The following is a 14,220-nucleotide window of genomic DNA, read 5'->3' as shown; positions in this document are numbered from 1 at the left end:
ATGGCATCAGTCCATTTAACGGGTTTAAAGGGTTTTAAAAAGCAGATATTTGTCTGTTTCAGGTGGTTGGCAACACATTTTCCTGTGCTCTTTGTCCACTGGTGGGAGTGTCTCACCTGTGAGGTCAGCGGGGCAGAACTCTGCCATCAGCAACAGAGAGCAGAGAAAATTTAGATGTGCAACTAAAAACATGCTTGCCATGTAAGCCCCAAACATCTCTGAAATTGCTCTGCAAACTTCAGAGTACTTATACTTCAGGAGTCCTGTGGGTACCGTAAAGACTCATGTATGCAAACAAACCACATTTTTTTTTGCAATCTGATCCTTTTTCTCTTGGCTGTTTCCTTCAGGGATCACCACAGTGAATGATCCACCTCCATCTAACCCTATGCTCTGCATCCTCTTAACTCACAAGAACTAAATTCCTGTTTTTCATTTCACTTTCGCAAGTTTTTTTTTTCTTTTGTCCTGGATAAAAGAAATTTAATCATATATATTAATTGATATTAATTAATATCAATATTAATAATCACAAGAACCCTTAAGATGAGATAGATAAACTTGTCCCTGCAATACTGTGACAAATACTGTTGTGATAAATATGTAAGGAATTTGCATGTACTTACCAAAATAACACCATCTTCTTGAATAAACAGTAACACATAAGGGGAAGAAAATCTGCCAGAAAAGGAAGACAAATAAAAAATAAAAAACTTTAGAAAGACAAACAATTACCGTTTCCAAGCCATTAGTGCATTACTTCATGATACTCCCTTGTAACAAAACAAATCTTACTTGTGCCTCTGTGCAAACTACAGATGGCACGATACCACTTTTTTATGTCCGATACCGATATCATAAATTTGATTATCTGCCGATGCCGATATGAATCCGATATAGTGTATTTTATAATAAATAAAACTGTTTTTATAAATATTTTACTGCATTTTGTATAAGTTCATACTCAGTTTTAAAAACAAAACATTAAAGCTATTCTGTTATACCTGTATGCAAAAAATACACTGCACCCAAAATATTTTATACTTCAGCAATACTGATCAACCTAAAAAACTTACACCATCCTCCTTATTCAGGTATTCTAAACAGTACATAGAAATATTAAACTAACTAATAGGACTGCCAACTCCCAGCAAAAATATTAGGAAACCACCCCGCACCCTCCGCCTGATAATGCTTAATTGACGTAATCTACTTTAATGCACAGAAATCAATTATTTTTCTATAATAATTTGATTCAACATTTTTCTTCAATACAGTTGCAGACAGCGCAGACAGCGTACCTTCCCAAAGGAAAAAGTGCTATATGTACTACTATTACTAGGGCATATATTAGACTTAATATTTACTACATACAATAATGGATCTCTATACATTTAACCAGATCACCACTTTGGTAGTAAGATTTAGAATAATTATTTATTAAAAGCTAGACATTTTAAATGAGAATAAGAAAGAAAATTATGTCTTTGTGTCTCCCTTTCCCTGTTAATGCCCTACCTGGCCCCTGGCAAAACTTTGCTAGATCCGCCCCTGCACAGTTACCAGATGTCAGCTACCTAAAAAAGGATCCTGGAGTTATTTGTCTCTCAGAAACAGTTCATAACTTCCCTTCAACTCATTCATGTGACCTAAAATGTAAACCTGTTTCTTCATTACCTGTTCAGCTCTAATGATTCAGTAAAAACTTCTCCTGGTTTCACCTTCATGTTTCCTTCTCACCACATATCCAAACTATCATGACCAGCAGCTATTACGGCTGTGGCTCCAGAAAACATAAGCGGATACTAGAAGTAATATTAAAAAAATTCTAGCAACAGCTTATCAAGCTTAAACGTGCTGCTGTTGTTTATCTGCCGTTTTCCTCTTTCTAGCGCAAACTGGGAGACTAACAAATGAGAGAGACTAGCGACAGAAAAGCCGATCAGCTGATAATCGATCAGTTTCATGATTGAAGTAGCAACAGGAGAGGGAGGGGGGAGAATGAGGGAAGAAGTTTTAGCTGTTCAGCATGAAGACACCGAATAACTCCAGCTTTGTGTCTTTTTTCATTCTAGCTGAAGTATAAAACAAATCGCTTCCTTTCCCCCTCAATACAAAACTCCGACAGCCAGTCCAGCTGTGGCTCCATACATCGGTTGTTAAGCTCAACATGGAAATACTATGCAAACATAAAGAGATGAACTTACACACTTGCTTTACTTCTCTGTGTTAGTTTTCTCTGAGATTAAATGCAGCGGTTTGGAAGCACGTAGCGAGGCTTTAAATGCTAAACCAGACCGCTGACAGGTCTTGCACTCAACAGCTCTATCAAGTGAAGCAACTTCTTTTCTGAGTTAATTTCAGTTCTGACAAACATCACTCTCAGTGCCTTTTGATCTCACATTTTTGGCAACCACTGAGTTATTCTCCTCCACAGTTTACAACCATTATTTTTTTCTGCACAAAAGACGTTGTGCAACGCCAATCCTACTTATTTCCTACTGCACCCCTGACTGTGCAGGTGCGTTCAGAAGCCCCCTCCCCCGCCCGACTATTCCTTAATGCCAATGTTGTGGCGGGAGGGACGATTTCTCCACTTAAAACTGCAGGCGACTGTACAGTGAACTTTACAGCTAACTACAGAGAAATTGCCTCGTTCCATAATTTGTTAGTACAAAGTGTGCCACAAGAACTAAGCTAAAAACATATGACATTTTAACGCATCAATACAATTACTCTTTTAATAGAGCAGTAGCTAATAGTGATGGGACGTTCTGTATCGAGGCTTCGGAGCGTGTGTCGAGTAATGGAGGGGGCGTTTCCGCGAAGCGCGTATCGAGGCTTGCTTCATTTATGGGAGGAGCTGAAAATGATGACGTCCGAAGCCTCGCTGCCCGGCTGTACCACGTGACTGGTTCATGAAGCGGTTCGAACTTTGCCGCAAATAATCATTTTCCATACTGCCAGCATAAATATACACAGTATACTGCCATCACTACAATATACATGTTTTACACACTCCTTTTGTTGTTGACATTTACAGGCTGTGTGCAAAATGCCACACTCTTCAAATTCATGCCAGCTATTATTTTTACGTCCAGTAGGTGTCCTGCTAGAGCAAATGAAGCTTCATGAAGCTTCGCGTTGGGGTGAACCAATTGGATGAAAAGCTCCAGTGCTTCATGGGGCTTCATCTGCCCATCACTAGTAGCTAATAGAGCACATAGCTAGCTTAAGTCAAATTCATGACAAAGTTCAGAGGTGTACAACTACTTAGACTTCTTTCTCCATGTGCACACGTCTTAAAGAGTCAACATGCTTTGACTGAGGTAAAAAAATAAAACAAAAACGACCGTAAAAGGTTTACTTACCGAAGCTAGACCACCTTTATATGAAGTTGTGCGATTAACTTGAGCCCGCTTGCAGCACACAAAGAGCCCGCTTCTTCAGTCCGCGCGCAAAATGGTGGCCTGTCCTAACGCATGCGCAAAATGGCCCAGCAGGAGGCTATGAAAAACATACTTAAGCATTTTGAGCTACATTTAATTAACTAAAATTAATTGGATTAAAACGCAGGGAATGTATTCTGGCGTTACTCGAATTATATATGTAGACAGGAATTACTCATTTGAATTGAAAAGATATACCAAAATATAATATGCTATATTTAAAAGGAGACAATATCACTTTTTTCAGTGTAGTCTGTCTGTAAGGGTTATTTACCTGCTGCCTTATGTTTTACTTGAGTCCAGCTTCTTAAAGAGTAAGCTGCAAATCCAAACAAGCAACACTACAAAAACTCGATTACACCAATTTTTGCAGGGTTGCTCCACATGTTTCAAAATCGGTTTCAAGATTTTTCAAACATCCAAAAGACGAACGTCAATGTAATTTTAAGTTCCACGTATGTGTGCACAGTAAAATGCCTTTACATGCCAGGAAAACTAGATATACAAAAGGCATGAACCTCATTGGTCAAATTCCAGAAATATTGCCAAATTATTGTAAGGAGGATCATGAGCACCTCAGCAAGATCTTTAAAAATAACGTTGTGGGTGTTTAATTATCCAAAGTCTTACCAGTCTGAGCTGAGATGGATGACTCTAATGGGGTGCAGCGTTAGTATTTTCTTTTCTTTTTTCATTTTTATACGGGACTCAACTGCCTTAATTTGATTTTTTTTTTAGTTTAAAACACGAAACCTTTGGAATGTCTTCTGAGTAGACACGAAATTATAAAAGTTTTTAAACCAGAAATATCTTCATAAATATCTTCAATACAGCTATCAATTAAACACAGTTATTAATTGATGAAATATTCCGATTTCGCCTGTGCTTTGTCGTGTTTCCACCTATGCCGACCTATTTAAAAAAACAAAAACAAAACCCTAAAACAAACAAAAAACAAAAAAAGAGCTGTAATTTGGGTTACTGTCCCTTTAAGAACTCAGTGGCTGGCTGCCGGAAGTGGGTCCGTCGTGTTTTCTCCCTCCGGCAGGTGTTTTAGCCTGGAAGCTTCAGCTGAGCTTCTGAATTCCGTTTGGTTTCACTGCTAAAATCTTTTTCTCTTTAATTATATTTGTAAGAAACACTACTGTTAGTTGTTCCACTTAAAATATAGAAAGCTAACCTTCTCGTTAAAGTAGGGCGTGTAACCGACAAGTCGTGATGGCTCAGGAGATAAACGGTGAGTTTATGTATGTATTTTTAAAAAAAGTTTTTTAAGTACCGCTTAAATATATTCCCATGTACCAAACTGACACTTCAGCCCGGTGTTTGATATTATTTTAGAGTGTTATTCTGCTTTGTTTAATTTGAGAACACTTAGTTCTCATATCGTTAGCTTCATAGCATAAGTGCCTAAGTCATTGACTTAGTCAAATGACTTAGGCAATTATGCTATGAAGCTAACGATATTTAGGTGTATAATTTCAATGTTAGGGAGGTCTGATGGCGCTTTGTTTTGGTTCCGCTCTCCTCATGACTCTCTTCATGGCAAATTAAGAGAGTGGTTCTCAGGCAGTTCATTTAAACAGAGCAGAGGGAGGATGAGTACAGGCTAGCGTGAGGTCAGCCAGTGCCAGGGGAGAGTCAGGAGGTTTGAAATGAGGCGGCATAAGGGTGTTACCTGAGAGGTGTACCAAGCTGGGCTCTCTGCTTCAGGCTCCAGGAGGCGAGTTTTACATGTCATGTGACTCTTTCTGCACAACATGATTCCTATAAGTGCCACCTATTCCAAGGAATGGTATTTTTTTTAACTAGCATATTTTATTATATGTAACTTCAAGGTGCTTAATACAGAAAATAACAAACCTTAATGCTGTGTAGTTTTACAATGCAAGCAAAATACAGCAAAATAAAGCATAAAAAGAAGTTTAGGCTGTATTAGGGTTATATTTTCTGCTCTGAGGCACTGTTATGAAGGAGAAATGAAAGTCTAGGCAAAATGAGAACTTTTACTTTGTTATTAAACATGTTCTGACCAACTTGAAGTAGCAGTATCGTTTTCTTACAGCAGCAGAAACTATCTAACAAACACTGACATGACTCTGTCCTCCTGTCCTGCAGCACGGGCCGTCCCTCAGCATGGACACTGAAAATGACATCTTGATGAAGGAGTCCATCAACATGATGATTGACATGATCGTGCTGTGTGCCACTTTGGCACTCTCTCTCTTCTTCTGGATCCTCTCCCTCACGATGAGCACGTTCTACGGTGAGCTGTCCGCCTGGGAATGTTTTCACTTTAAGGGTTTTCTTTTCCTTAAAACTGCCTTCAAACAGGAAGTTAATCCATTAAATCATGTGCCCCTCCATGTGCCCTGAATACCTTTCACACTAACTTTGATTTTTTTTTTTTTCTCCTGAAGTGGGTTAAAAGCTGAACAGACCTCAGTACCATTTTTCACAGTCATGCATGGACAGAGAGAGCGTGGCAATGAGGACACGAGGCGTATGTTGAAAGACAAACTTGACAGCTGTCAGGAAGAAACTCAGTTCCTTGTATGTGTGCACATACTTGGTGAATAAAAATGAGTCAGGGTCTCTGGTCTTTCTTTTGAGCAACATTATAAGTAAAGTTTGGGTTTCGTGCTGTTACTCAAATGTTTGTGATTGAGCATTTGTTTGTGCTTCAAGCATTAGATTTTCAGAATCAGAATCAGAAACTTTATTGTCATTGTCACGAGAACAACGAAATGAAGAATGGTCCCCGATCATTGCATCATCCCTAGCAATATCAAAATATAAATAAAACAATAAAATTCAATAAATAAAATGGATAGAATACTTAAAATACTAATAAGATGTAACAGTAAAACATTCACATACGTTCCCACACACATGCTTCAGACCGTGCATAGATTAACACAAGAGTGGCGTGATGGACATTTTTTTTGTAGTATTCAGATGTGTTATTGCAGTTGGATAACAGCTGTGTTTGAGTCTATTAGTCCTTGCTCTGATTGCCCTGTACCGTCTGCCTGAGGGCAACAGTTCGAACAGGGAGTGGCCAGGATGTGAGGTGTCTTTTATGATGTTTTGGGCCTTTTTAAAACAGTGGGCGTTGTGTAGAACTTCCAGTGTGGGGAGAGGGCAGCCAGTGATCTTTTGGGCGGTGTTAATGATCCCTTGGAGTGCTTTCCTCTGAGCCCCTGTGCAGCTAGTGTACCAGATGCATATGCAGTAAGTTAGAACACTCTCAATGGTGGCTCTGTGGAAGGACACCAGCAGTCTCTGTGTGATGTTATTCCTCCTGAGAATTCTCAGGAAGTACAGTCTCTGTTGGGCCTTTTTCAGCAGCTCGGAGGTGTTCACACTCCAGGAAAGGTTCTCCTCTATATTGACTCCCAGGAAGCGGAAGCTTGCCACCCTTTCTACACAGTCCCCATTTATGAATAGTGGTTGGATCTCTGCCTTTTTCCTTCTGAAGTCTATTATGAGTTCTTTGGTTTTTGAAGTGTTGAGGAGGAGGTTATTGGCCTTACACCATGACGTCAGCTGCTCCACCTCGTCTCTACGTAGACTCGTCTCCCTTGGAAATGAGCCCCACCACTGTGGTGTCATCTGCAAATTTCACAAAGATGTTGCTGTGGTGGCGAGGAGTGCAGTCTTGTGTGTGTAGAGAGAGTAGAGCAGTGGACTGAGCACACAGCCCTGGGGTGAGCCAGTGCTGAGACTCAGGGCTGAGGATGTGTGATGGCCAACTCTGACTCTCTGTCTACGGCCCGAGAGGAAGCTGTTGATCCACATGCAGGTGCTGTATGGAAGCCCCAGGTCTTGTAGCTTGGCCACCAGTTTCACAAATGACGAGAGATGTTACAGCATTTCCACCAAGATTTTCCTCCCCTCTTCTGCCTTCTTCTCCTTCTTATACTACTTCCTCCTCCTTCTCCTCCATCTTCATCATCCTTTGTCCAATATCCTCCATCACTCCTAAGCTGTCCGTCATATCATTTCTAAGCTTCTCCTCCTGCTCACTCCCAGTGAAAATCTGAAGACCCCCACCTTGGCCTCCAGTCTTTCTCTCAGTACCACCGTCCCCACACAAAAAATCACAGTGGGTCTCACTACCATCTTGTAAATCTTCTGCACTCATCTCCACCTGCTGCACCTGCCACATTTAAATTATTTCAACAGCTTACATTATCGAAGCACATCAGCTCATTTCACGTCTCTCCGGTTTTATTTTGAAATCATCATCATCAGATAGATTTCCCTTCTACAGCTGTCCCCACTGAAATCAGTCCCTGCATGGTTTTAAATTAAGACACAGTTACTGGATTGTTACACTTCGAGTGACCTGACACTGTTGTTGGAGTTGATCACCTCCAAAGCCCACAATGAGCCAGAAAAAGCCAGAATAATATGCAGCAGCTGCAGTTTAATCAGTTATATTTAAAAAAAAAAGTGCATCTCATTTCTTTTTAATATTTAAATAAAAACTTTTTTTTATTTAAAAATAAAAACGGATCTTTACATGCTTCAGTAAATCCTTCAAACGATCAGTCGGGTGGAGAGGTGCTGATGGTAGTCTTGGTGTGTGTGTTTGTTTTCAGGCACGCTGCAGCCTGTGTCGCCGTGGCGTTGGTTGTTCTCCATCTTGGTACCCCTCACGGTGACGATGCGAGCGCTGAAGAGACGCAGTCTGGACCGATCGGGAGCGCTGGCCGGTGAGTATTTGTCATCACCTTTACCCACCTGCGTGATGTCGTTTTGGCTTCCTGGCTCGCTGCTTAGCCGTTATGAAGTCATTTCGAGTGAACATTAGAAGAGTTGTGATGTTTGGTGTGTGTCTACACTGCGTTAAGTTGCTTCATTGTGATTGGTTGATAAAGTGGTGGGTGAGCGTGTTTTGGTTAGTTTTTTTTAAAGGGGGATATTCTATGACCTTTTAAAATAAAGAGGATTCTCCAATACTTACATAAGCGATGCATTTAAAACCAAGGACTGTAATGCATTTCCAGCTCTCGCACCAGAAAACAACTAGACCTCTTACTACGAATCTGCAGATGACGCACAGATCTCGTCATGTGACCCATTAAACTGAAGTCATGTTGGTCACAGAAGACTTGTTCTCATATGCTTGAGTTAAAGAGCAGAAAACTGGATTTCTGGCCACAGTCATGGACTTTAAAGATCTAAAACTCATAATCCACATTAATGTTGTCACAAAATCGCCCCATGAACGGACTCAATTCTCACATTAGACACCTTTTCATTCCTGAATCGGTACTTGTAATGTAAACCAGAGCCTGAATTCGATAAAGTTGTGAAAATATGTGTAACAGACAAGCAGAGGGAATTTTTCCACACGTCTCACGTTGCTGTCTTTAGTTTGAAATATTCAGCTTACTGCTGATATCTTCCATTTGATGTTTATTTTGTGGAATTTGTTTACAGTTCTGTGAAAAAGCATTTGCTCCCATCATTCATTCAGGATTTTCTGGTATAGAGCAGATTTCATGGCTCCATTAAGCATCCTAAAGCAGCCTCAAACCATCACACCACAACCACTACGTTTGACTGTTGGTATGATATTATTTTGATGAAATCTTGCATTAGCATCTACAGAATGCTTTCAACAAACTCTCGGGTATCATCCAGATTTTTTTTTTCCCCAAATATGAGCCGAGCCTTTGTGTTCTTTTAGCTCAGCACTGCTTTTCTCCTCGAACTCCCCTACTGTTGCCATTTTTTGCCCAATCCCTTTCTTATTGTTGAATCACGAACTGTGACCTTGCAGTTCTTTAGATGTTGCTCTGGGTTCTTTGATGGGTCGTTGATGACCTCTTGGAGTAATTTTGGTTAGCCAATCTCTCCTGGGAAGAATCACAGAGGTTCACTAGAGTGCCAAAGCCTTAGAAATGTCTTTGTAACCCTTTCCAGACTGATTGAAATCAATGACTTTGTTTCTCAGCTGTTTCTTTAGATTCTGGCATGATGTGTTGGTTCTATTTGAGATATTTCTTCATTCAGCAGGTCAGGCAGTGAAATTGAACTCGGTAGTTAATTACAAATAATTCATGAGTTACTTTTTGACATGGGCCAGGTACGTTTGGTTGACTGTTTCCCTTAATAAATGAAATCATAATTTAAAAAGTAGATATTGAACTTGTTCAGGTTATCTTTCTCTGATATTAAAATTTGTTTGATCCAAAACATTTAAATATAACTAATATGCCAAAAAATTAAGAAATCAGGAAGGGGACAGTTACTTTTTCACAGCACTGTAAGTTTTCACATGTGAAGTGACAGTCATTAAATTCTTGAAGTTTTCCTTGAGAGTTTTGATTTTTGCTTTTTATGGATTTGACATTCAAGCAACTTAAAGAAGTCTAGACGCTTTTCTTTGCAAGCTCCTTTGAGCCACAAAAGACCTCACAATTCTGAAAACTGAGTCACGAGGCTGCTGCCTGAAGTCGAGGCAATTATGAAAAGAACTGATACTGATCTGATTTATTACACTGCTGAATGATGCCTCTGTGATATGAAGAAGGGAGGTGATTTTTCTGCCTTCCAGGAAACGCAAAATGAAACTATCTTTATGGGGTGTTTTTTTTTTTGTTTTGTTTTTTTTTTTGTAAAGCTTGACATCTTCAGCTGGGTTTGTTCTTTTTAAACATTTGGCAACAGAACGGCACGCTCTGAATGACTGGTGAGCTTGCGCTAACATGCGTTTCTGTGCCCTCAGCCCTCCTGGTGGGGTTTGTGTTGACGATGGCAAACTATAGCTTCTTCTCCACTCTGCTGGCCTTCTTCATCACCTCCTCCAGACTGACCCGCTGGGGAGGAGCGCAGAAGAAGAAGATCGACGCCGAGTACAAAGAAGGTGAGAGACGTAAAGGCCTCACAGGTGCTGCAGAGACTGGTGGAAGCTCTGTGACACAGTGAGGAGGCGGAGCCACAGAGAGAATGAGAGATGAAAACACTTTTGATGTCTTACTCAAACTAGCAGCACAAAGCATCCGACCATTAGCTTGTGGGTGAAGTAAAGCGTCCATCAGCAGCTCCACTGACTGAAACGGAGCTGAAGCTGTGCATGCACTTGTGTTTGTAAGAAACCAAATTTAAAGCTGATAACAAACTTTGCTGCCATCCTCAACAATTCTAACAGACACACCTGTAACATGCACAGGTGTGTCTAAGCGAGGGAACAGGATTTTGTTGGGTTTTTTTAGGGTTTTTTTAGTTTATTTAACAAAAAGTTAATATGTGCGTAATTACTGTGTTTAAAAAATAAATAAAAAAATTCTAACTAAATGATGCATTCTCATAAACTTACAATCAGCTCTGTGTTTTATCTTTTGAGAAGGGATCCCCTTTCCCCAAACTGAAACAAAGAGGTAACAGACATCACAGTCATCTTAATAAAATATCATCTTCTTCCTCCTCACCTTAAGCCTCGTCTCCTGAACTGAAGTCAGGGCTCTAACACACGAAAACATACGTAAAATAGCTAATTTATGTCCGATATTCTCACAATTACTTATCGTCAACAGATCAGACATGAGATGGATAAACAACAGCAGCTAGTTATAGGCTAAGATAAGTTTTCCAGCCTCTCCCAGAGTAAATAAAGGCAGATGCTTCTTACCCGGCATTCACAGCTGAGGTAAACGGTGAACTGACGTATTTCACTGTCGGGGGAAAGGGTCACTTTGCCGTCAGAGTACACTGACAGCAAATCAGGAAGTGTGTTCACAAACAACAGTAGAAACGTGCACTCCGGTCACAGCTTTTATGGAGTACAGTCTAACTTTAATACTCGGATCTCTTGTAGCTGGCCAAAATGCGTTTGTCCAGCAGCCACCATAGCTAGGATCTCTATTTAATTGGGAGGGGTTAGGAAATAGACCTCTGTTGACCATAATCTGTAATCTGTTGGCATCTAGTGGTGAAAATGTAACTTTAAATTTAATTATTTTGCATATTAAGTTTATTCATATGAAATTTAAATAAACTAATAACATATTTTACATTATTATACTAAATATGTTTATTTATTGCTTTTTTAATGGGCCAATGTGACGAGTTTGTTTTTTAAATGATCTGTGGCTGAGAAAAAAAAACGAAGCATCTGATTAGTGACTCCCCTTGACCCACCGCCTTTTACCTGGGCTGCTTAAACAGTTGTCCTGGAACAGTTTGAATTAAATGTGAATTACTTGTTTTTAGGAGGTCAGAGGAATTGGGTTCAGGTTTTCTGCAATGGAGGTGTTCCCACTGAGCTGGCGCTGCTCTACATGATCGAGGTAAACTGAGAAGCACAGGAAATAAGCTGCTCTGTGTGAGTGTAATGTTAGTAAAGTTATTCATTTCCTGCTCGTGCTTCAGGTGGGTCCAGGTGAGATCCCCATCGATTTCAATAAGCAGTACTCTGCCTCCTGGATGTGCCTCTCCCTACTGGGCGCGCTCGCATGCAGTACCGGGGACACCTGGGCATCTGAGGTGGGGCCAGTCCTCAGCCTATCAAAGCCGAGACTCATAACCACTTGGAAGGAAGTCCCCACAGGTGAGGAGCCAGTAAGAGGGTGGGGTAATGATGTGAATGTTCCACTTTGTGTTAAAGAGGGGAAAAGTCCCACAGCACAGTTCAGATCAGACTGGGTTTTTTTAAAGTTGTGAAGCTCAGGACTCCTGAGAATTGACTCTTTTCCATGAAGCCAAACACACAGATTAGATTTTCACAACCGTTCATCAGGACGAGGAGGCGTGATTGTGAGCTTCATTAATAATGTGACTTGTCACATTGATTTATCTGAAGAGAGTCCACAGATGAACACTTCTTTTCATGCTGTGTGGCATCTCATTAAAAGGCTGTAGGTACAGAAGATCAGCAGTAAACAAAAAATGAAATCATTTTTTTAGATTTCAGTTGACCTAATCATGCATCCTTTTGCGCTGAAAATCATTTTTAGATAAGTTGCCTCATTTTTCTGGGGCTTTTTTTCCCTGCAGGAACAAACGGAGGCGTTACTCCCATAGGATTGGTTGCCAGCTTCCTCGGTGGGGCAGCAGTGGGTGTGGCTTACTTTGTGACGCAGTTGCTAACAGTCAGCGACCTCCACCTGGCCGACCCCCAGTGGCCGATCGTCGTGTACGGCGGCGTGGCTGGCCTGCTCGGGTCCATGCTGGACTCTTTCCTGGGGGCGCACATGCAGTACTCAGGTGGGTTTGAGCCAGATCTCATGTGAATGTTGTTAAGTGTTTGCATACGTAGAGAAACTTCCTGATCTGCCACACAGCCTCGGATTCTGTCTCGCAAACCCAGATGTGTCAGACAGATTCAGATGTCGCGTTCATACTTTGACCCTTTAAAATGTTGTTTGACATCATTTACCGACTGAATCTCAATCCGGGCTCACATTTCAATATGAAATGTAATCAGATTACAACCAGCCTCTTTTAAAAATGCCCTTAAAATCCATTTAGTTCCATTTCAGCCTCATCTTCACTCAATTGTTCCAATAATCTCCAAGATCCAGCTGCAACAGATGTTTTTCATCAGTGTGATCAGTTACAACATGATCAATGATTGATCAGTGTCTGAAGCTTTACACAGATCAGTTTGATTTAAACACCAATTCTCAGCAACGTACAGCAAATGTTTGCAGTCTGACTGCTGAGTTACAGACATGAGATTAAAGTTCAGTTTGAGCTGATTATAAATCAGATGTAAGGATTTTTCCTTTCCGCTGTTGCCAAAGTGCCTGCTCATATGGTGTCGTCTGATTGTTGGGTTTTTACCTCACAATGTGAAGCTCCTCGACGATTTGCTGCTGTAAAAAATAAGATTGAACTGAATCTGATGCTGAAGCTTGACGTTCATACGGAGATCAGAGGAAGCAGGAGAACAGTGAGTGGCTTCCTTTTAGAGTATTAAACATGCCCAGTTAGAGTGAAGTTCTGCAGTTTCTTTCCCTATAATAGTGAAGTTGAACCATTGAACTCAGCGGCCCTCAGAGATCAAGCAGCTTTTACTTCAAATCCCAGCTCATGGAGTTCAAACTTATCACTAAAAATTAAACAGAATTAAAACATGGCTTCAGAGGGGCTCTCCTAAACCTCAGTCCCTGTTTAGCTTGACTGAAACAAGTAAACCGCATCTGCAGACTAATAAAAAATTAAAAAAAAAAAAAGAAAAGAAAGAGTTTAATTTTTTGGTAACGTTTTCTGCAGCTGGGATTTCCTTTCGTGCAGTGACACGCAGAGATTTTCTGACTTTTCTCCTGTGTCCCCTCAGGCTTTGACGCGAGCATCGGGAAGGTGGTGAGCTACAGCTCCGCCACCACCCAGTGGATCTGCGGGAAACCCATCTTAGACAACAACGCAGTCAACCTGTTCTCCTCTGTCCTCATCGCGCTCATCCTGCCGGGGCTGGCCTGGGGTGCGTGGCCTCGATAGACTGACACTAAAAAGCAAAGTTCACAGTTGTCTGCCTGTTTTATGACCTGCTGGCTGCCTGAATTAGTGTTATTCAAACATTGACTAAACATCTGAGACCAACATTTTTTTTTTTTTTTTTTAAACAAAACAAAAAAAGACAGGTTTTAATAACTGAGCAACACCTGCACCATCAGCTGCACCCACACCATCAGCTCAAAGCCACTGTGTTTTTAAACATGACATGTTCAGGAGGCCATGGATGTATTAAACTTCACTGCCAACCCCTCAGTCTGGATGTGACTGATTTGTTTTAGATGAGATGACGTTTCTGCCA

The 14,220-nt window shown here is 40.8% G+C and overlaps 1 protein-coding gene and 1 long non-coding RNA gene across 3 annotated transcripts; one reads left to right on the top strand and one right to left on the bottom strand.

Annotated features, from left to right (window-relative positions):
• Positions 1 to 625: 625 nt before the first annotated feature.
• Positions 626 to 3,580, bottom strand: LOC309691802. Its single transcript, XR_014272121.1, has 2 exons — positions 3,372 to 3,580; positions 626 to 678 (listed from the first exon to the last, which is right to left on the bottom strand). It is a non-coding gene; the product is annotated as an uncharacterized lncRNA (long non-coding RNA).
• An 871-nt stretch (positions 3,581 to 4,451) lies between these two features.
• On the top strand, positions 4,452 to 14,174 carry tmem19 (transmembrane protein 19). Of its 2 annotated transcripts, none has more exons than XM_082511015.1 (8): positions 4,452 to 4,686; positions 5,568 to 5,715; positions 8,057 to 8,170; positions 10,192 to 10,329; positions 11,676 to 11,752; positions 11,835 to 12,012; positions 12,459 to 12,668; positions 13,744 to 14,174. In XM_082511015.1, exons 2-8 carry the CDS (start codon positions 5,586 to 5,588, stop codon positions 13,902 to 13,904), a joined length of 1,008 nt encoding a protein of 335 aa, XP_082367141.1. In that variant the 5' UTR covers positions 4,452 to 4,686; positions 5,568 to 5,585; the 3' UTR covers positions 13,905 to 14,174. The 2 variants fall into 2 exon arrangements, with proteins under 2 accessions (XP_082367141.1, XP_082367142.1); XM_082511016.1 differs by having other exon boundaries at positions 4,452 to 4,696.
• Positions 14,175 to 14,220: the final 46 nt, after the last annotated feature.

The sequence above is a fragment of the Aulonocara stuartgranti genome (genome assembly GCF_965226115.1).
Source record: "Aulonocara stuartgranti genome assembly, chromosome: 17".
NCBI lineage: Eukaryota > Metazoa > Chordata > Actinopteri > Cichliformes > Cichlidae > Aulonocara > Aulonocara stuartgranti.
The sequence above is the reverse complement of the archived record's forward strand: the minus strand, read 5'-3'. Positions and strand labels throughout refer to the sequence as shown.